Genomic DNA, 20,909 nt, shown 5'->3' with positions numbered 1-20,909 from the left:
ATCTACAACATCATTATGATTTGATATTGAAATGATTAATTTTACTCAATTGAAGATATCTACATTGTTAGACCTTTTTAGTTATCTTGTTGTAGATATCTGAAACTGTAGTTCTGACTAGTAATAACGAATGGCGTTGCAGATATCGCTAGTGAACATCCTGTATATCGATTAAATGTTTTAAGGTAAGAAAAATGTAACATTTTTTAAACATTATTCAAACATGCAAACATACTTACTGAGAGTATGTTAAATATCTTCAAATAACCCATCTTAAATCTTACACACTGTAACTTGATGTTAAGGTTTACATTTTATGCGTTTTTTGTGCGTAAATGACAATTAAACTTGCTTGGAAATAAATGATACTAATTCAGAGTGAACACTTGAGGAAGCACTGTCGTCCTCTGTCACAGCAGCAGTAACTCGGGGCCAATGAATCCTAGGTCAGTGCGCTTTAAATGTACGTCATGAAAATACCACGCATTGATTGGTCAGAAATGTATTTTACCCGCCTACTTTTTTGTTGAAGTGGCCTCTGATTGGCTGTCTTAATGGCCACTCACTCTTCTTCATTGAACGCGTGCCCGTGACGTGTTTTGTCCCTGCTACCTGGAGTGGAGTGGACCGCTTTGTTAGGAAGTTTACAGTGTGTACACATTTGGCTGTTAACTTTTTCTGTAAAGGCAAACACGCGCACACTTAGGAGGTGGTAAAGACTCGGTGACCCGCATGTAAACAAGGCTGGAGCAAAGTGGGGGCTGTTTTCGACGAGTTAGGTTGTTTGTGGTTAGCTAACGTCATCCGCACGAGAGCTACACTTACGTTACAGGCGCAGCGTGTGCTTTTCTTGTATTTTTTAGTTGTTTTTGCGACGATGTGATAAACACTGTCGGTGTCATTGCAAGTCCAACCGCTGGAATTTGTGTGTTAAAACGGTTCCTCGGATAAAATAACAGGCGTTGTTTGTTTGTTTCTCTTTCTGGCGACTTCGTGGGGTCGAAACTAAACACCACATTGACTTCCAAAGCACTATGCCCATTAGGCGTTTTGGGGGTCACAGGTCTCTGGTCTCTCAAAACCCCAAACTGTCGTATGGTTTCACCAAAATGAATGTTTCCAGAAGTGGCTACCGTGTTTTTTCCTCCAACTCCACCGCCGCTTGCACCGAGCTGGCAAAGAAGATCACAGAGTAAGTGGTTTTATTTTAAAATGGATGACTGTCTTTCTTTAACTGCCACGTCCCTGACACAACATCACGACCACGAGTGATCGTAGTGGCGATGTAGTTCAGTTATGGTTTTGACTACACCTCCATTCATATATAATGGAAATAAATGGTAACTTCAGTCATGACACTAACACCACAGCTCATCCATGTGACGTCATCTAACACTTAGAACAAGTGCTGCACCTCTTTGATCAACTTTGAATGTGCTAATGTTAGAATGAAATATAGTATTTAAAGGTCCAGTATATAACATTTTGGGAGGGATTATGGTTAGGTTTTTTTTTTGTAACCTCAAAATAAGCCGTTGATATGTATTTTAGGCAAGGGTCAAGGTACCCAATCCCCATTGATTGGTTTAATTGGACACTCTAGATTGATCCCAGCCACAGGGAAAGAAAATTGAGATTAAGTGTTGTAAGGCTACAGTGCCAGCTAACCCTGTCTCACAGATTACTGCTGACTGCACTCACATAGTTAGGATAAGTACACACTCGTCTGTGGTGCATTTTAAAGAGCCACCAAGTTCAATCTGTATAGCTCGTGCTGTTATCCAGCAACTGTTCATTTTTCAAATAAACAACATAATTTTCTGCCTGAGGCTCAGTGGCATTCATAATGCCTGGGCTTGTTCTGAGGTTTGTTATGATGCGAAGCCCAAAATTAATCAACTTAGGTGTGTCTGTGCCAAGTACTTTTGTGGATTTGTTTTGCCTCTTTTTGAGCTGGTGTATTTCTTTCTGTAAATCTTACAATTGGACTCTGAACACATTCCATGTGTTGCTCCTATAAATAAGTTACCTTGTCGGTGCTTCATGCTCACTACTTTTTTTATGGTATGGCCAAAGATGTTGTCATGATAACAAAACTTGTTATTGATACTTATGTCAATGAAATATCAGATAATTAAAAAAAGTTTTGTCAAGTGAAAATTGGCCTTTTTTAGGGGGTGGGATTATTGAAACAATTTATTGAATGAATTCATACAGTAGCAGTCAATCACTATTTCTTGAATTAATTTATTATTTTGATCATCCTTCTAGTTTAATATTTTACCCAATCATGTTTTTTGGCTGAAAAAAAAACCTTTGTAGTTGACACTTCAAATATTTAATGACTTGTTAAATTTTCTTTCATCACTTAACCCTGCATTGTTGTGTTTTGCTCCAGGCGCCTGGGTGTTGAATTGGGCAAGTCAGTGGTTTATCAAGAGTCAAATTCAGGTAAGAGTTTTACAATTTTTTCAAGTATCCCATTCCCATATTGACTGTCTAAAGAGAACCCATTGAGACCTGGCCACATGCGACAGTGTTAAGCACAGATCTTCATCACATCCTGAATGCGTCATCAGATCAGATCACAAAAGCCACATTTGGAGGTGGATTGGGGATTCACGTTACCCCATTTCAGAGCCTACATTGACATATTCTGTTCTCAGGACACGTGGTGTGTACCGCTATGTGTATTTACATGTAGTGCACAGACGAGAGATCCGTGTGGTCAGTAATGGAGGCATTTATTTATGTATTTTTTATTCTTCTCTCCAGAAACCAGAGTTGATGTGAAAGAGTCCGTTCGTGGACAAGACATCTTTATCATTCAAACCATTCCCAGGTGAGACCCAAGGATGCTTGTGATGCCTTAATATTTTCTATGATCAAATAATTATTTCTGCAGGACATAAATTAAATATTTGGTTCAGTTTTAATAGCTGTTTTCAGCGAATAGCATAAATAAACCCATTATATATCTGTGGGGGTAGGAAATGGCTCGCGAACAAAGTTAATAACTAGATGACAAGGGCGGTTGGTTGGTTAAAAACCAGAGTAGCTAAAACACAACTACTAGATTAAAACTAGATAGAAACTAGATTACTGCTAATATGGATTTATAGAACTTTGAATATAGATAACTTCTTGTTCAAACGGCCATTAATTGTGTGCTACAAATTTGTATGCGTTTGCTTTTTTTTTACTGTGCTGTCTTATATATGCAAATATCATTCTCTAATAACTGACGCATACAAGTAATATCTATTAAAAATATGTCTCTCGCACTTCAAAAGCAATAGTGAATACATGACGGATGATCTATGATGCTTTGGCGTGACTGACAAAAAGGAGCGAGCACACTTTAGTTTCTCAGTAGCTGTGCCAATTCTCAATGTCATTATTCTGCCACTGACAGAAACAGGTTTAATCATTTCTGTTTTGTGCTCTGTTCCCCTGGTATTATGTGCTTTATTTTAATGAGAAGCAGGGAGCTTTGAGTTGAAATCAAGTTAACTTGCAAATGAAACTGCAAATAAAGCTCTTAATGGCTGTTGGCCTTGTTAATCAGTTATTAGCTTTGAGGAAAAAGCAGACTTTGTAAAATGGGCAGAGGTCACAGGAGAGGACATCACATTTTTGACTTTCTTATGAGTGTGGACAGATCCAGCAGGCCACTGACCTGCCTGTGTGGGATCTCTTGTTTCAAGGCTGAAATGGCTACAAACAGTATCCTCTTGCACTTACAACTGCTCTGCAGCATTTTAAAGTAGTGGAACTGGCCTATTCAACAAAATAACAACCATCGTGAAGTTTGATCAAAATCGAAAAGTGAAGTATTTTGTTTTAAAGCAAATGTATGGAGTGGAAATGTTTTCTTAAACATATTTAATATTTCTTCTTGTTACATTTTGTAGACTAATGGGGTTATTTCTTTTGTTGTAACTTGAGCAATCATATCTGCAGATATTAAGATTTATATTTCTTAGCTCGGCACATTCCCACACTAATTAAGAAATCGTGTTTTCCCAGAGATGTGAACACAGCCATCATGGAGTTGCTGGTCATGGCTTATGCCCTGAAGACCTCCTGTGCCAAGAACATCATCGGAGTCATTCCCTACTTTCCATACAGCAAGCAGTGCAAGATGAGGAAGAGAGGATCCATTGTCTGCAAGCTGCTCTCATCCATGTTGGCTAAAGCTGGTATGGACTACTTAAACACCTGCATTTGCCTATGTGATAAGAATTTTTATGAATTTAAAGAGGAGGAAGACATCCAACATGCGTCTGATGTTGAGTGCCTGGGATACAATTGCCTACAATTACAGTTTTTTTTTTTTTACTTTTATGATCGCACCTGGTGTGGCTGTGTTTATCTGGCAACAGAAACCCGCTTTACCTGTGTCCTCATTACTTGTTTTCACATGCTTCCCTGGAGACGGATTTGAAACGTGTGTGATGCTAAAATCTTTCAAAGAGGTTTTTGTGTCAAAAATGATTCCTTCTGTGACAGCTGTTGCTGCCTTGTTTTCTGGCTTCACATTCACTGATTGAAAGATAAACTGATAGTCAAAGGTTATTGTCACGATTCATTTTTTGAAATTAACAATTTATGTGCCACAGATAAATCTTTGCAGTTATTGCGTGTTCTGCATTGCAATAATTCAGTACATCATTTAAGTATTTGGCTGATTGCTCCATGTCTGTTAACATGGTAACACATTTAAGTTACCATACAACACCTACACGCTCACTCTTTGCTTCAAACACTGCTGAAAATTGTTCTGAGCCCATGTATGTGTATGTGTTGCAGGACTAACTCACATCATCACCATGGACCTCCACCAGAAGGAAATCCAGGGCTTCTTCACTTTCCCCGTTGACAACCTAAGAGCCTCACCTTTCCTCATCCAGTACATCCAGGAGGAGGTGAGGACACGTTAATCATACAGGCATAATGTCACAAAATTATAGCCATTTTTATTTCTTGGAGCGTTATATTTGTCTTGTATTAGTTTTATTCTAATCTTATACTAGTTATTTTAGTCTTAATGTAGTATATAGGTTTACATTAAATCCACCAATGAGAAGAATGTTTGTTTCCACAGATTCCAGATTACAGGAATGCCATAATTGTTGCAAAATCCCCTTCAGCTGCCAAGAGGTAAAAAGTTACCATTCACATCATGCACTTTTACCATTTTACAGCTTCATGCCTCTGTGGGTATGCTTGGGCATCTGTGCAAACATCTGTCTGCTTTCTCTTGCCCATCTATTTGTATACATGTCTTGTCTGTGTCAGTTTCTTTGACTCTGGTTTGGTCTGTCTGTGTGTTTGTATCTCATAGAGCTCAGTCCTACGCCGAGAGGCTGCGGCTTGGGCTTGCAGTAATCCACGGGGAGGCCCACCAATCAGAGTCGGACATGGCTGATGGTCGAAACTCTCCCCCTTTGTCTCGCACCACCACAGGACACACAGGGCTCGAGCTACCATGTAAGACAAATAACATAGAAACTGTAAAGGAAGGCTTGTTACTTTTTGAATACAGCTGCTTTGGTATATAGAATATCCTCTTCAGAACTTCACTGAGTTCCTTGTGATTGTGACTGTTGTATGTCTCATTGTACAATAATGCCATGTACCACCCTATCTTTTGCCACAGCAAGCCACAGACTTCATGCTCCATTCCCTGGGATAGAGCTCCCAAGTATGATCATGTGCCTTGATGCTACTTGTGTTTCTTGCGGATGCGGATTATTCCTGCCTGCATGGAATGAATGAATGAGTAACTGAGGGTTATAATATATTAATTATATATAATATTATAATAATAATAATAATGATGATGATGATGATGATGATGATAATAATAATAATATTATAATATATATAAGTTATAATATAAGGTAATAACTGAGGGCTTCCACTTCATTTTACAGCTGGACACACAACAATTAGAATGTCAGTGGTGTTGTGTCATTTCTGGAGGCCATCAGTCTCTCATCCTGTCAATTGGAAAACATTTTTTTTTACCAGAGTAAGAAGCAGAGAACAATATGATATATGCCATGGTGTGTAAATAAACAGTAGATGCATGAGAATTATAAGTCCTATACTAATTAATCATCTTTATAAGATGTAAGTTTGACCTCTAAATGCTCCCTGTTGTTGTTTGTAAAAAGGGTTTTTGGTATGGTCCAAGTGGGGGACCCAACAAGTTGGACGTGATGGGTTGGAGACATGGAAAGATTATTATTTGAAATCTCTGAAGAACCTTTAGTGTCGAAGTTTGGAAACTTCCTCCATTTTGTCGAAAAACCTTAAGATGAACATATGAAGAGATGTTCTTTTAATAATACTGTTTTATTATTTGATTAGATTACAAATAATAATCGATCCTGGTCTGTGGTATTGAAATGACCTCTGTTCTACACCCACTTGTTCATCTAACACTATAACAAATGTAGTTCTGCAACTGCACTGTTTAAACCCTTATTACAGGTCCAGTGTGTAACTTTATTGGCCCAAAATTGAACATACTAGATACAAGTATGTAATAGTTTATATAAGTGGATAATGGCTATAAGATAAAAAATTGTTTGGGATTTTCTTGCCTCAGAATAAGGCTTTTATGTGGACTTTAGGCAAGAGCCATGTATTTGCCATCTTGGGGTGCCATGTTTTTACGGAATAGACAAACCAGCCAAGAGTGTGTTTTATGTTTTCTCCCCACACGATCATAACCCATAAACCAATTTCCTCATCCATGGGAACCACATCAGCTGACGGACAACTCGGTGCACTTGGTGAAGACGACATCCTTTGTGGTATGTGAAGGCCACAAAAGGTCTTTTACACCGTTCCGGAAATGGATGGGTGAGCAGAGCGATCGTCTGTCTGTTGCACTCTGCAGCCCCACCGCCGACATCACCAATTCTTACACACTGGACCTTTACGTCTAGGTTCAAGCTCAGCAGATGCACAAACTCACTAGTCTTTTATGGTGTCGTTTACTCATTGGATTGGTGCTGTGGTATCTTGAGACTTGTTGGAGTGGAGCTGTCTTGCATGGTGTTTGTTTTGAAATAAAGGCTCTTCACTAAATCTCCCCTAATGTAACCTCCCATCAAGAACTCATTCCTGGTTGAGGGTTCCAGGCTCGTAGGATGGATCTCACTTCCTGTCCTGACATCACTGTAATTCATCTGTCTTTCAGTGATGATGGCGAAGGAGAAGCCGCCTATCACTGTTGTTGGAGATGTAGGAGGAAGGATTGCCATCATTATTGTAAGCTTTTATGTTACTTTCTATTACCTTTATTATGAATAGCTCCATGTAATACACATCCCAGTTCACAGCTCACACTGTTCCACTGGATTTATCATGCCAAATATCTAGCAGTGTACTGGTAATGCCTGAAAAAATAGATAAAGCTTGTTAAAATTAATATAAATAATTAATCATGAGAGTCAAATTTTAAGTGTTTTATAAGGCTGGAAGTTCAGTCATTTTATTATTTGAAAGACTTTTTGTTCTTGTATGAAAGTTTATGTAGCAACCTTTTTTCCATGTTGGCCATATTACGGTTATGTTTGTGGGGTTCAGTGTTTTTTTTTAATTTTTTATTGCCAATTTCTTACAAGGGTACAGAGAGGACTGTCACTAAGGCGTCATAGTTCTGGTGCTTTTGTGCTTAATCAGATTCATGTTGATATTCATTGGCCTACATTGTTCACATTATGATGTTTTAAGTCACATTTAGAATATATGCTGTTGTCATGCATTCATGCTTACCCCTGTGTGATTGCTAATCCAGTATTCACTTTGTCAGGATGACATTATAGATGATGTGGGGGACTTTGTTGCAGCAGCAGAAATCCTGAAGGAGAGGGGTGCCTACAAGATTTACATCATGGCTACACATGGCCTGCTGTCTGCAGAGGCACCAAGGCTAATCGAGGAGTCTGCAATTGATGAGGTAAAATAAATAACGTCATTTTGTCTCATCTTGCTGTGTACATTTCATTCATTCGCTCTTACAGACACACACACAGATACTAACACAGCTTTGCACAGTTATTCTTGTTAGGACACTGCATTCACTTCCATTAATTTTGTCACAGCTTTAACAAAGATCATTTCTAACCCTTACCTAACCAACATTTAAATAGCCCTAAACTCAACCAGTTCCTCAGCAATTAGGTTCTACCTTATTAGGAATAGGTTGTGGTTGGTCTGTGAGAACCAACTCGTCCTGACAAGGTCAGTGTTTCTGCCAGAAAAATAAAAGTACACACACAGTCGACAATACTAGTATATACACACACACACACACACACTTTCTGACTTAAAGAATAGAGACAGTCTTTTTGAGGTGGAGCTTCACATGTTTATTTATGTTCATTTTGTCTTTAATTGTTACCTTATTTGTTGGTTGTTTCAGAAAAGTTACTTAAAGAAACCTTTACTCGTAACAAAACCAGCAAGTGTTCTTGATGACTTTATCAGTGTAGTTGTTGTCAGTTGTTGCAAGGTTTATTACACTTTTCCCCTGAATTCAGCCTTTCATCATATGTTTTTCTAAGCTGGTGTTAGATATTTATGTTTAAAATTACAGAGTTATAAATGAAGAGGATCCATAGTTGGTCTTAAATTTGCAAATTTAAGCATGAGCACACACTGTAGGGCTGCCTCGGAGGTGGTTAGTTGTGAAACTAATGCTAAAACTGACACGTTGGAACTTCAGGTGGTGGTGACCAACACTGTTCCTCATGAGGTTCAGAAGCTGCAGTGTCCAAAAATCAAAACCGTGGACGTCAGTATGATCCTCGCTGAAGCCATCCGGCGCATCCACAACGGAGAGTCCATGGCCTATCTCTTCCGCAACATCGCTCTGGATGACTGAGGCAACGCACTCACACATTTACATTCCTGCACACACACACACACACACACACACACACACACACACAGACAGACAGAGGGCCAAGAATCCAGTCTCTATTTTAATCTAATCTGCTTGTTTTGCTGGCAAATCTCTTTGTTCCATTTGCTCGATGTTACACGAGAAACTAAAATGATGCTTTCTCTGATGTTTCACAGTTTAACTGTATACACAATGAACTGTTACTTTATGCTTCAAACAATCTGCAAACAAATGTAACATTATGTATCATGGCAAATAAAACTATTCTTGGATGAGTAAGATACTGTATTTTTTTTTTTTGACTTTTGTAGGTTTAAGGTTAATAGATAGTGGATGACAGTAGCACAGCTGTAAATGTGGAGACCTGACATGGTTTACATTTTGTAGAGGAAGTGCCAGAATTGTACAGTACAACAGCTTTACACTCAAACTAAACTTTCAGTAGAGGTTTCAGTCAGAGCCGAAGCTGCTTGCTACATGAAGCATGGCCAACTCAGAAATGCTTCATCGCATTTTCAGCTGCAGTTGGAGGAAAATCATTAAGCTGTTAGGGTTCTTGCCAAAGATCTCTGCAATGACTGAGATGTATTTTCACTTTGCGGTTGCAGCACAATATACAGTACAGCACTAATCATGAAATACTACACAGTGCAAGATAAAATTGGAATGACTGTAGGGTTCTGGAATTAGATTTAAAAAAAAAAAAAAATGGAAGTTTAATGCACATTAAATTCTGTGCTACAGCTCTGACGTTTTATAATGCTCTGGATACAAACTGTTTATTAGATTGTCAATGACATTTTACACCCATTTCCTGATGTACATTCAGTTGTAAAAGCATTGATTCACATTTTGTGGTCCGTTATTTGAATGAGTTCCACATTTACGAGTGTGTCTCACACGCTGGTGCATGACCGTGTAAAAGTCCAGTCAGAGTAAATATAGGCATGTGACACATTACAGTTATTTTAACTGTGCTAAACAGCATTGCAGTGACCTAATTTCAGTTTTATACAAGCAACACAATCTGCTAAAACATCACTCTGCATTTGTTTTAGTACTTCGTTGGGTTCTGTCTAGGACCCTGAACTTGTTCTAAACGCCTCAGAGTTTGCTTGAATCTGCTGAGGAGCTTTGACCAAGTCTAGGGTCAAGGACATCTGCGAAACTATAACAAAAAAGTTATAGGTGGAGTGTCTGTGTAGCTGAAATCTGGCCACTGAATGCTAATAATCGTAGCACTGAAAGTGAAGCTGTGTTAAAAAGCAGCTAAAAGTCCTCAGATAATCCCCTCTCCCCTAAATTAAAGTAGAGCTCAGTGTTTTCAGATCTTAAGTCCACACACCTGCATGACGGTGAAGCTGCTACGTCTCCCATCTCCTCGCAAATGAACGAGAACCAAGTGCAGAAGGATGTTTAAATGTGGACTGAAAGAGGAACTGCCTGCGAACGTTAACTCGGCCACTTCCTCAAATTAAAACAGGAAACTTAAGTCTAATCTGATGGAAGTGGAGGGGGGGGGCTCTACCTGAGCATTACAGCTGTGTGTGTTGCATTTAGGGGAACTATGCACAACTATTTCAGGAACTGCACGAGAACCCATTCTGAACTGGTTAGACAGGAGTGTTATCAGAACCTTTTGAGTTGTTCTATTCAAATTCAGTTTGGTTTTCCTCTGCTGTGGCAGTTGTGCTCTCAGGCCTAGAGCCAGTAAGGACCGTCCACACTGCGTCTGCAATTGATCGGTCACATTGGCGGTCATCCTTATTTGTAAATCATATTCCACAGTGATGAAATTGTCTCTTTCTTATTTTTCACTCAAAATGAGTGATGAGCAGTCATTTCAGAACACATTGTTCATACATTCAGAACCTAACAAATCTGGTTTAGATTGTAATTAAGAGCCTAATCCTCACAATCTAATTGAGGCATGTGTGCGTACATCAGGACATAAAATATACTTGATTTTACCTTCTTAAAAACTCAGATGTGCATGAGAATATGAGTGGAACTTTGAAACCTCAATGTATTTACGACATACAGGTAAACTAATAAATAAAATGGATAGTACGCACTGAGCTGTCCTTAGTTTTAGTGAATGCCTTGAGTGTGTTGCACCAACAGATGGCGCCAGAGGTCTTTAATTTATGTGTGGTGCAGACAGTTGAGAAAACCAGAGCTTTCCCTTCTCCTTTTCACTTCACTTTACACGGCAATTTAAGTCTGATCCAAATCAATGAATAACACCACAATGGAGAATGACACTTTCTGTTTTTGTTTCAGATGTTTGTGGACCCCACTCAAAAACATTTGTGCGTATGTGAAGTAGCATTATACTGTGGATGCTGTTGTGTACTCACTGTCACTTCTTATTTTATTAATATGAGATAATGTGATCATTTCTGGATACATCTGTTCCTACAAGCTTTATACAGAAAGTGACAGATTTCAGTGTTGCCCTTTCTGACCTTGTGAATCAGGCATCACTCAAATATAAAGTATTGTTAATATTTAAAGGTGTGTTTCAGCACAAACACATTTAAATGTATTAAATAATTGTACACTAATTGCATAAATAACAGAATTTCAACTAAAAAGTGGTATTTTATTATTATAAAATACAGTTATTTGTCCTTGAGACAATTATATTGGGGCATATTGAGATATTGGTGTATTTTGTGATTAATGATCCTTTTATTACAAAACCCTTTTAAGACTTACTTGCTCTACATATTTTTTTTCCATTAAGTTCACTTAAAAACCACATCTTAAAATCAGCAGTACCACACAACAGTTTTTTTATTTAGTCTTTTATTTCACATTTAGATCCACGTTCCACTTTTACACGTCAAATAAACAGCAGAGTAGTAACTTCTAAGTCGATGCGATGATACAAAACTGAAACAATAAAATAATCCCTAGAAATATCATTTAGAATGATCAGTCCAAAATGAAAAGTGCATTTAAAGTTCATGTTTGTCTCTTTCACCCCTTCTGTTTAAACATAAGAGTTGCATTGTGCTTTATGGTAAATTGGAATTGAATGCAAACAATTGTAAACATGACAATGTGCTACAGGTGAATTAGTACATTCTAAAAAATGTACATGACAAATACAAATTCTGCACAACTCACAACATATATTTACACGTTCCCCAGGTAAACCATACAAGTACCTTGATGTGAGTGAAGGTTTTTAATTACAAATTTTCCAGCCATGTATTGATCTAAACACAGCAGCATGTCACCAAAAATAAGCAGCAACAACATTACATTAAGTAAACAACTGTGTAACGAGTGTGTCTCTTTTCTCTTCGTTTAATGCAAGTGGCAGTGTGTTTCTGTTCACTCGAAACCTCGTTCTCCCCCTCAGTTTCTCTCTCGCTTGTGAATCCCAAATTGTATCTGTTGGTCCGGATTGCTTCTCACAATCGGGCGTCTCTTCACTTCACACCAACACTGACTGCAGTCCAGCGGCACTCTGGTTCACAGCACACCGCCCGTCGGCTCATCTCTTGTCCCATCCTTTAAGACATTTCTCCTCCTATGACAGAATACAACTGTTGGTCTTGTTCATTGGAGGCCGGAAGTCGGTGTCTTTGGGGAAGGTTTCCCTGCGTCTTCGCAACGCGGGGCTTAAGCGGCTGGGGAGGTTCGCCTGCTGCAGTAGCTCCTTGAATACTTCCACCACATTGGCGTTCTCCTTTGCCGAAGCTTCCAGGTAACTGTTGTTCCAGTCCATCTCTACGGTTGACAAGACGTCCTCACCGGACACCTGGCGCTCCTCCTCCCGGTCCACCTTGTTCCCCACCACCACAATGGGTGTGTACTTGTCCTCCTTGAGCTCCAGGATCTCATCTCGAAGACTCTTGACAGCCTCCAGCGATTCGGGGTCATCCACAGCATACACGAGTGCAAAGGCATCACTGTTTTGGATGGAGAGCTTGCGCATAGCAGGGAAGGAGTAGCTGCCGCTGGTGTCCAGGATCTCCACTGTGACCTTAACCCCACTGATGTCATACTCCTTACTGTGCAGCTCTTCCACCGTGCGCCTGTGTTTGGGCTCAAATGTGTCCTGAAGGAAGCGTTGGATCAAGGCCGTCTTGCCCACTCCTGCTGCTCCCAGAAACACTACACGCACATGGGTCTTCTCCTTCACCTCCAGGGACATGCTAGTCTTGTTTTTAGGCTAAGATGAGCAAAGAAAATGTATCTTCCTCTTGGTGGTTATCTGCTGTAGAAGTGACACCACAGAATTTGAACACTCTCTGTCACTGACTCCTAGTTGTCTCTTAAGTTTCTAAGTTTCTCTTATTGAGCTTCTTTGTTTGCTTTTTTTTCACCTTTCAGTTATTCTTTTTTTTCTTTTTTAAGCTGTCAAAGCTCTTCAGACCTGCTTATTAGGTGTCTTCTGTGTTTCTAATCCCGTATCTTGCCTTTTATTCCTGTTATGGTGAGACAGCGCCCATGCCCCCCTGCATTTACAGCCAATCCGCAGAGGGCAGCCTGTTGAAGTGCATCACGCAGGCAGCCAATGACAGCAGAGCATGCAAATCAGCATAAAGGGCCAATTCAGGAGAGAGGAGGCGATGTCTGAAAAAGAATAAACAGAAGGCAGTGTGGAAATTGCTGTTGAATCAGGAACCCCATTTGTCTGTTCTTCTTATGCTGCGGTCGTTGCAGTATAAGGAAGCATGTAATGTAAGTGACAGAGAATGTCTTTACATAGCAAAAAAAAAAAAAAAAGCATACCTTAAAATGCACAAACCACAGTCAAACGACAGGATGTGTCATGAATTCTAATGTTTCGTGCCCCCTGACACTTCTTCATATGAATACAATTATGTGGTCTTGAGTTGACCCAGTAATTAGACTGCAGCAAAGAATCTGTCACGAATGCAAAGTAGCATATTGGGTACATAATAAATCATTTATGTCCCGACTCTACCTCACCATTAATGAGTAGAGTCAACTATGAAAGGATAAATTGAAATCAAATTTGAGAACGTTATTCTGAATGTGCATTTCCTCTTTTGAAACACTAGATTTGTTATATATATATATCATAACTAGTGCATTATTTCAGTCAGGTAAGGAATATATTGTCTGTCCATTCACTGTTTGATAAACCAATAGTAGTAGCTTAACATACATTCTGTGTGTGTTCTAATTTACTTGCATGGTTCACCTTTGGAGGTCTGAAACCTAAAGTGGTTAGTCCTGTGATTGTGTTTGACTTCCTGCCATCTGTTCTTGGTATAGATCTACAGAAGGTCTAGAAAATCACTTTAACCGTAACACCAGTGTCTCTGTATCTGCTGTTTCATTACCCCAGTACTGAAAGTAGTGAAAAGACACAACATAAAAAAGCCTGATGCCTTCAACTGTGCGATTAGCATCTAGTGCAAAAATGATGAAATGTTGCTCATACTTGGAGAAAGCAGCTTATAGATCACGTGTGTCACACATGCCAATGTATGTCTGTGTGAATCACCTTCAGCTGTCCTTCGTGTCCTATGAGACACGGTGCGTTCTCCGACTGTGAGGACGAGTCCTGCCAGCCACCAGTTAGTCAGAGTTAGTCGTGGAGGAGTGAACTGCCTGAATTTCCCCTGAGACCGGCATCGTCTTGGAGACGGTGCCTCTCCCTGCCTTGTTAGGTTCGCAAACAGTGTGGAACTGCGGTAAGCCCTGGGGAACACCGTAACCCCTCCTGCTGTCTGACCAACACACTTAATATTCACTCATAACACTGTCTCCCCGGGAGGCTGATGTGCCTGATGGGCGATGAAGCAGAGATTATTAGCGGGGGACCCTAGTCCTGCCACACTGTGTGACAAACCTTGATGTCTGCAATTCTTGCTGTGGAATTGAAATCTTGGTTTGTGGTAGAATCTGCCATTGGTGAATTTACATGTTCACCTCTGTGTGCTCATGGTTTGTGTTGTTATAGAGAACATTTACCCAAAGTACTGGCTTTATCAAGTCTATCATTTGAATTGGACATTTCAAACGTCCGGAAAGCTTTAAGCTTTCTTCATAACGTCTTGCTTTCCCACATACACACAAGTCTTTAACTCAGTTTAGAGCACAGCTCACTATACTTTGCTAGGTTACAAGGTTACCATGACAACAGCCTTTTAGTCTCAAATGCTGCACATAGAGCTTTCTGCGCAGTGAAGGTCAAACACTCAAATTAAGTAACAATTAGCAAGATGTATTTTTAATTTGAACGTTGACCTTAAGCACGGCATATACCTAACGTGTGGTTATACTTTACATTAGAGTGGTGCAGTGCTTCTCGATTTTTATCAATTTACAAATCATAGAATGGGCGAACGGAAGAAAGTGTGGCCCTCTTTTGCCTTCAAACTAGCATCAGTTATCAGTTCTTATACAGTATATGTACACTTGCATAAAGGAACTTTGAGAACTAACCACAGGAGGCTGGTTTAAATCCTTTTTCCTCTTCATGTAATCCCAGACAACTTCTGACCAGACCTCTCCGGACAGTAGATGGGTGTACCTGGGTCGGACATGTGTCTGCCAGTTCTGAGCTGATGACACTGCTGGTCAGCTTCCAATTTGAAGTAAGCCTGATGTGTCTTTCATCTGCCACACGATGTCCTTGACCAAACACTGTGTCCACAGTGTTTCTTTGTGCTCCTTCAAAAGTACCTTGTGTATTATCGCTGTACTCAGTCTCGCCATGGTGACCTGTGACCTGCCAGTGTCTTCCACAACCTCACCTTGGTAACAGAATCTGGCGATTCCGTAGTTCCTGTTTCAGTGAATGACTGCGTTTCAACCTAAGCACCTGTTTGGTGTAACAGGTGAATCATACAGTTGTTTATAATCCTATAAATATCCCAAATGTTGTGCATGTGTACTAATAAGAATTGATGCTGGTTTTAAGGTAAACACAGGCCACACTAAATATTAATTAGACTTTTCCACGATACTGTATATGTAAGAAAACAGTGGCTGAGAACGTGTGACAAAATTCTAACTGTGGATTAAGAACTGAAAAAGGCCTGATAAGAAAATAAGAAATGGGGAGGTTGTAAAATAATCCCATTGTCTACTGTGACACATTGTAATAACCCCCCCCACCAAATACTATAAAAAAAATAAAATTGACTTTGATCTTTCGAATATGTGCACAATTAATTTAAATGTTATTGACATCGCAATATCATTTTCAAACCGCAGGAGGCGCGATATTGATCTACACATCAAACCCTGTACGTCTTTTTCTACAGACTGAAGAGAACATCTTTGCTTCTCACAGATCTGCACAAATGTCACACAGTAATCCTCTTACATATGTTTTTCCAGTGCAAATGAGAATAATGACCACTAAAAAATCGCAATGACATATTTATTTGAAATGGTTCAGCCCTAATAAAAACACACACTCACCATTCGCTCCCGGGTTACTGCACCTGCTCCTACACGACTACCTTTGCTTTGTTAACTAGCTGCAACGTCTTTGTCCTGAAAATGTCTTCTAATTACATGGATGTAGGAACATCAGAAACGTTCTGCCACTTCATTTAAAATTCACTTCTCGTTATGTTAGTTGAACAGGTGGTTGGATACTGGAACCTTTATGTTTAAATTCTGGAGAAACCAGTTTTGATTAAAACCTTTTGTGAGGACATTTTTGTTTTGGCTCGTCAACTTTAAAGGGCTTTTTGCGGGTTGAGACTTGCTTTTCTTAAACCTTAAACCTGGTTTAAGGTTTAAGATGCCTCAGTTCGCCCTCTAAGGAACTGAGTCTTCATAAAAGACGGATCCAGATCTGGTCTTTTCAACAGATAAACCTGATTATTATTTATTTGATTTTCTGGTAGCTTCGTGACCCTTGTGTGCCCACGGAGGAGGAAGAACCACTTCTGTTGATGTACTCGTGTAGAAAAACATGTGCTGCACTCACTGTCACCCTGTCAAAATGATGGTGTTAAGATCTGACAGATGCCAAATATAAATGTTGCCCTCACGCATGAATTAACCTTCAGCAGTGCTGGAATATCCTCACACGTGCTGGGGTTGGGGAGGGACTGTAGATGTTTTATCGCAGTCATAAAAATGAGTATTGTAAAATAACCCTCGAAGCAATGAATCAAGTGGGTTCAAAACAATTTCTGGATACAGGGAGGAAAAAGTGTGTTTGATTTTTCCCCAGATTGATTCACATTTGGTGAAGGTTACAGGTTTTAGACAAGCAATGCTTTGTAAAAATTAGTAAAAAAAATCAATACTTGTGTTTTCTTGTGGTGATGCTGAAGTGTGATGGCAGCAGTTGCCAGGGTTATGGTTGCATGTCGACCACTTTTCAATAAAAGGCCCGATGATAACAGTAGGCTGCAGGACTTCTTTTCCCTCTATTGTGGCAGATGGCGTCTGTAATGATGCATTACTGCCTCAGGCACTCGACTGATGCTTCATACTTAACCTCCAAGTGAGTTCACACTTGTGTTACCTCAGCCGGCACAGTGTGCGCTATATTTAACAGTGAACACTGTCTCTTTGTGCACTCACTGCAATTCATAGGAGTGTTTTCTTTCAGCCTTTCCCATCTTGTATATGGAATAGTTGATTAACCTAATATCTGTTGGTATAGCAACTCCCCCACAGATGTGTGGTTTTAGTGCTTTCATGGGATCTCAGACCTCCTTATACCGGAACGTAGCTCCCAGACAGTGACCACCGTTTTTAGCTGGTGGTGTAGCTGAGGATACGTCCATGCGCGTCACATCGCAGACATAAATATGTTGAATGTCTGTATTGTGACTCCACTTCACATGTCCCTTCAGTGTGCAGGTGGTTTACAATGTCACCGCAATGGAAATGAGTCATACATGTACAGTAGGTGAGAAGTAAATATTAATAAGAGAATTGATACAGCTGATGATGAACTATGTCATCATTGACATCATCAGGCTTTTTTTTTTGCTCCTGCCATGAACCTCATGTCTTAAATGGACACACATGTTTTGTTGCCTCCCTTTTTACAGTTTTGCTTTAAATCAAGATTTGCTTAATTTGGACAGAAAAGCTCAAGCAGCTAAGAGAACACTTTTTGCTATTGTTGTTTGTGAGGTATGAAAGCTTCAAATGGAATCGCTGCTGTGCTCCTCTATTTGATGAACTGATGGGATGTCTGCCAGGATCATGTAAGTCAACAAGCGAGTCACCTGTGCGGCTGCGACCACTATCAGTGTCCTCATCTTCGTCAATGTACAGATGGACATGTGCAGATAATGGTCACCAGATACGACCAGAGAGAGCGGACACCTTGTCCTTTCGCTTTCAATTACATAAGAGCAGATTATGTGCTATTGTTGTTTTCCATAATATTCACTGTTGTACTCTGCTGGAAAAGAAGTGCTTTACTTACTTTAAAGATAACAGTCAGCTGTTTAAGGAGCTGACAAAATCTTGGACAAAAAAACTCTACATTACACTAGATCAGTGAGTCTCAAAGTGGGGTACTCGTCTCCCCAGGGGTACGCAAAGTGATGCAGGGCATATATAATGTCAATAGACATGCAGCCATTGCAGTAGATTTCTTTAAATCTAACAGACAGACACAGTTTCTTTTTTCAAGTGTGCGGGAGTATGAGGTACATGGCTAGAGGTCAAATGTCTGAAGGGGTACGGGAATATGAAAAGCTTGGGAACCACTGCACTAGATTTTGAGGATGTACATCTCAGTATTGTTCATGAGCATGAGTGTGTGTGTGTGTGTATTCTTGTAAACGGCCAAGGATAGGGTAGAAAATCATTAGTCACCATTTCACCTCGGTTCTAATGCCTCACGTGTAGCCTCTCTGTTTTTCCTCTTCACTGAAACATGGAGATATAATCCATAGATGGAGGAGATAAGATGTCTTCTTCTATTCTCCTTCGTCGTGTGTCCTGCAGGTCGCACTCATGCTATTTATAGGGCTCCATCTGTCCTGCTTCCAAACTGCATCACGGTGAAGCCCAATACAGTATCACCTTTGGAGTGATGTTCAATGCACTCTGACTATTACTCTTACCATGCCCTCCTCTATTTTAGCTGAAGTCGTTTTCTGTCCTATGTCATGTAATCTTCTTGTAATATGCTATGATTGTTTTTTTGTGTGTTTACCTCTGATGCACTGCCACAATTGTAATTAAAAAAAGATCATGGATAATACTGCTAAATCAATATCCTAAACCAAAACCCGTATTAATTTAATTTAATTTAATTTAAAACCGCATATAGGATTATTTCAGAAACCAAAGTGGTTTTGGGTCAAACGCTTCAATGCTTGCACAAGTCACGGAGAGATGCTCGTGGTGCTTCGTTGATAAGCGTCTCAGGAGATAAATAAACACCACCAGGGGACTTTTACTCGACAAACATCCCGCTGCACCGTCACCACATTAGCTATATCTCTTGGGTGTAATAACCAACTTCGAAAGCCATTACACACTAACTGCCTCCTTTCAGTCAAACAAATAAATAAATAATGTGTGTGCAGCACGTGTTGATCAATGCTGTTTGCCCCTGTGCCCGGGAAAAAAAAAAGATTCATAGCATTATGTTAATATGCTGCAATTCACAAGACACAACTTCAGAATACTGATCGAGTGAAACGTGCTCTGCCGATCACTGAATCTAAATCATGGAGAGAAGAAAAGAAAGAAAAGTATAATGTTACAAGGATAAAGTGGTTCAATTATTCACACCCTCTCTGCCCCACTCTTCACATATGGTGTTGGAATATTTCTGCTGACATTAGAATAAAGTCAGCGATTGGAAACTTGGTTTTGAAGGGAATTAAAAACAATTCATTAGGAAAATAACTGAGGGCCAATTAAGGAGGCACCGATGAGACGCACTCATTATAGAATGAGTGGTTTTAATACTTGGGAAGGCAAAGGCTTTCACTGAAGTTAAAATGGGTTGCGGGGATATTTCAGTATTTATTTGTTCACAAATGAACACCACACAAGGGTGAAATGGGATTTGCTTCGTGTAAATGTATGATGTCAATTTTAACCTTATTTAGCCAGAAAATTTGATTACGTTCTTTGGAGAAAATGGAATGATGTGCAGGTTTGCAAAACAATAAATAGCTCAAATGTTTGACTGTCACCAATCGGTGAAAAGTACATGATATTGCATAAATAGAGAGTCAACAGGAAGTGTATGTGAAATCAGCTCAAGCTGATGACTCATGGATTAATGTGTCCTGCATGGTCTATAATAAAACTGTCGCTATCACAGTGAGTCATTGCTCCTAAAAATGCTTCTGAAAATGAGACGGACACTCAGCATGTACATCCTCAGGATATACACCTGCTCTGTGTGTGTGTGTGTGTGTGTGTGTGTGAGGGAGATGGATAGAGACAGCAGGAGAGGAATATGACACTGTGCAGTTTCTCACTGTAACAACCAACGGTCTGTTCTAATCTGAAGATGATTTTATCTGACACCACGCACCAGAGGAGCAGATTATACGTGGACTTACATTTCTAGTTATTACAGATGATAATAATGATAATAGAGAAGCTGTGGAGACAAACTTTGAATCCGAGACACGCTTCAAATGATTAATATAAAGTTATATATTTATTTATATAAGATGAAGAACCAAATGTTTGCCATTTCAAAAACATTATTGCATTTAAATTAATTAAATGATGAACATGAAAGCATTCGTTATTTCTCATTTGTGAACGAAAGCGTCCTTTAAATCCCTTTTTACATGCCTCTGCTCAAAATTATACCTCGAAAATGAGCTGCTGATTTATTACCCTGGTGTGTTTGACATATAAATATTCAGCGTGTAATGATGTGATTAAGAATTATGTTAAAAAGATTACAGATTTCATTCCTGCCTAACAAAAGGTCCCACATTAGAGTGAATATCACCTATATAATCATGAAGCTTCAATCCATTAGTTTTATGTCATCTGAACATTACGCAAACACAACGCAAAG

At 39.5% G+C, this 20,909-nt stretch overlaps 2 protein-coding genes across 3 annotated transcripts; one reads left to right on the top strand and one right to left on the bottom strand.

Annotated features, from left to right (window-relative positions):
• Window positions 1–587: 587 nt before the first annotated feature.
• LOC131467484 (phosphoribosyl pyrophosphate synthase-associated protein 1-like) lies at window positions 588–9,205 on the top strand. Of its 2 annotated transcripts, XM_058641433.1 has the most exons (11): window positions 588–1,192; window positions 2,399–2,451; window positions 2,776–2,842; window positions 4,030–4,202; window positions 4,813–4,928; window positions 5,108–5,163; window positions 5,348–5,493; window positions 5,663–5,707; window positions 7,217–7,287; window positions 7,832–7,978; window positions 8,747–9,205. In XM_058641433.1, the coding sequence occupies exons 1-11, from the start codon at window positions 1,035–1,037 to the stop codon at window positions 8,903–8,905; spliced, it is 1,191 nt and encodes a 396-aa protein (XP_058497416.1). In that variant the 5' UTR covers window positions 588–1,034; the 3' UTR covers window positions 8,906–9,205. The 2 variants fall into 2 exon arrangements, with proteins under 2 accessions (XP_058497416.1, XP_058497417.1); XM_058641434.1 differs by lacking the exon at window positions 5,663–5,707 and having other exon boundaries at window positions 590–1,192.
• A 2,521-nt stretch (window positions 9,206–11,726) lies between these two features.
• On the bottom strand, window positions 11,727–13,327 carry LOC131467162 (GTP-binding protein Rhes-like). Its single transcript, XM_058640905.1, has one exon. It carries the CDS (start codon window positions 13,095–13,097, stop codon window positions 12,471–12,473), a length of 627 nt encoding a protein of 208 aa, XP_058496888.1. The 5' UTR covers window positions 13,098–13,327; the 3' UTR covers window positions 11,727–12,470.
• Between the last annotated feature and the right edge of the window lie 7,582 nt (window positions 13,328–20,909).

This window comes from Solea solea, chromosome 10 (genome assembly GCF_958295425.1).
Source record: "Solea solea chromosome 10, fSolSol10.1, whole genome shotgun sequence".
Lineage (NCBI taxonomy): Eukaryota > Metazoa > Chordata > Actinopteri > Pleuronectiformes > Soleidae > Solea > Solea solea.
This window is presented reverse-complemented; position numbering and strand designations above follow the sequence as displayed.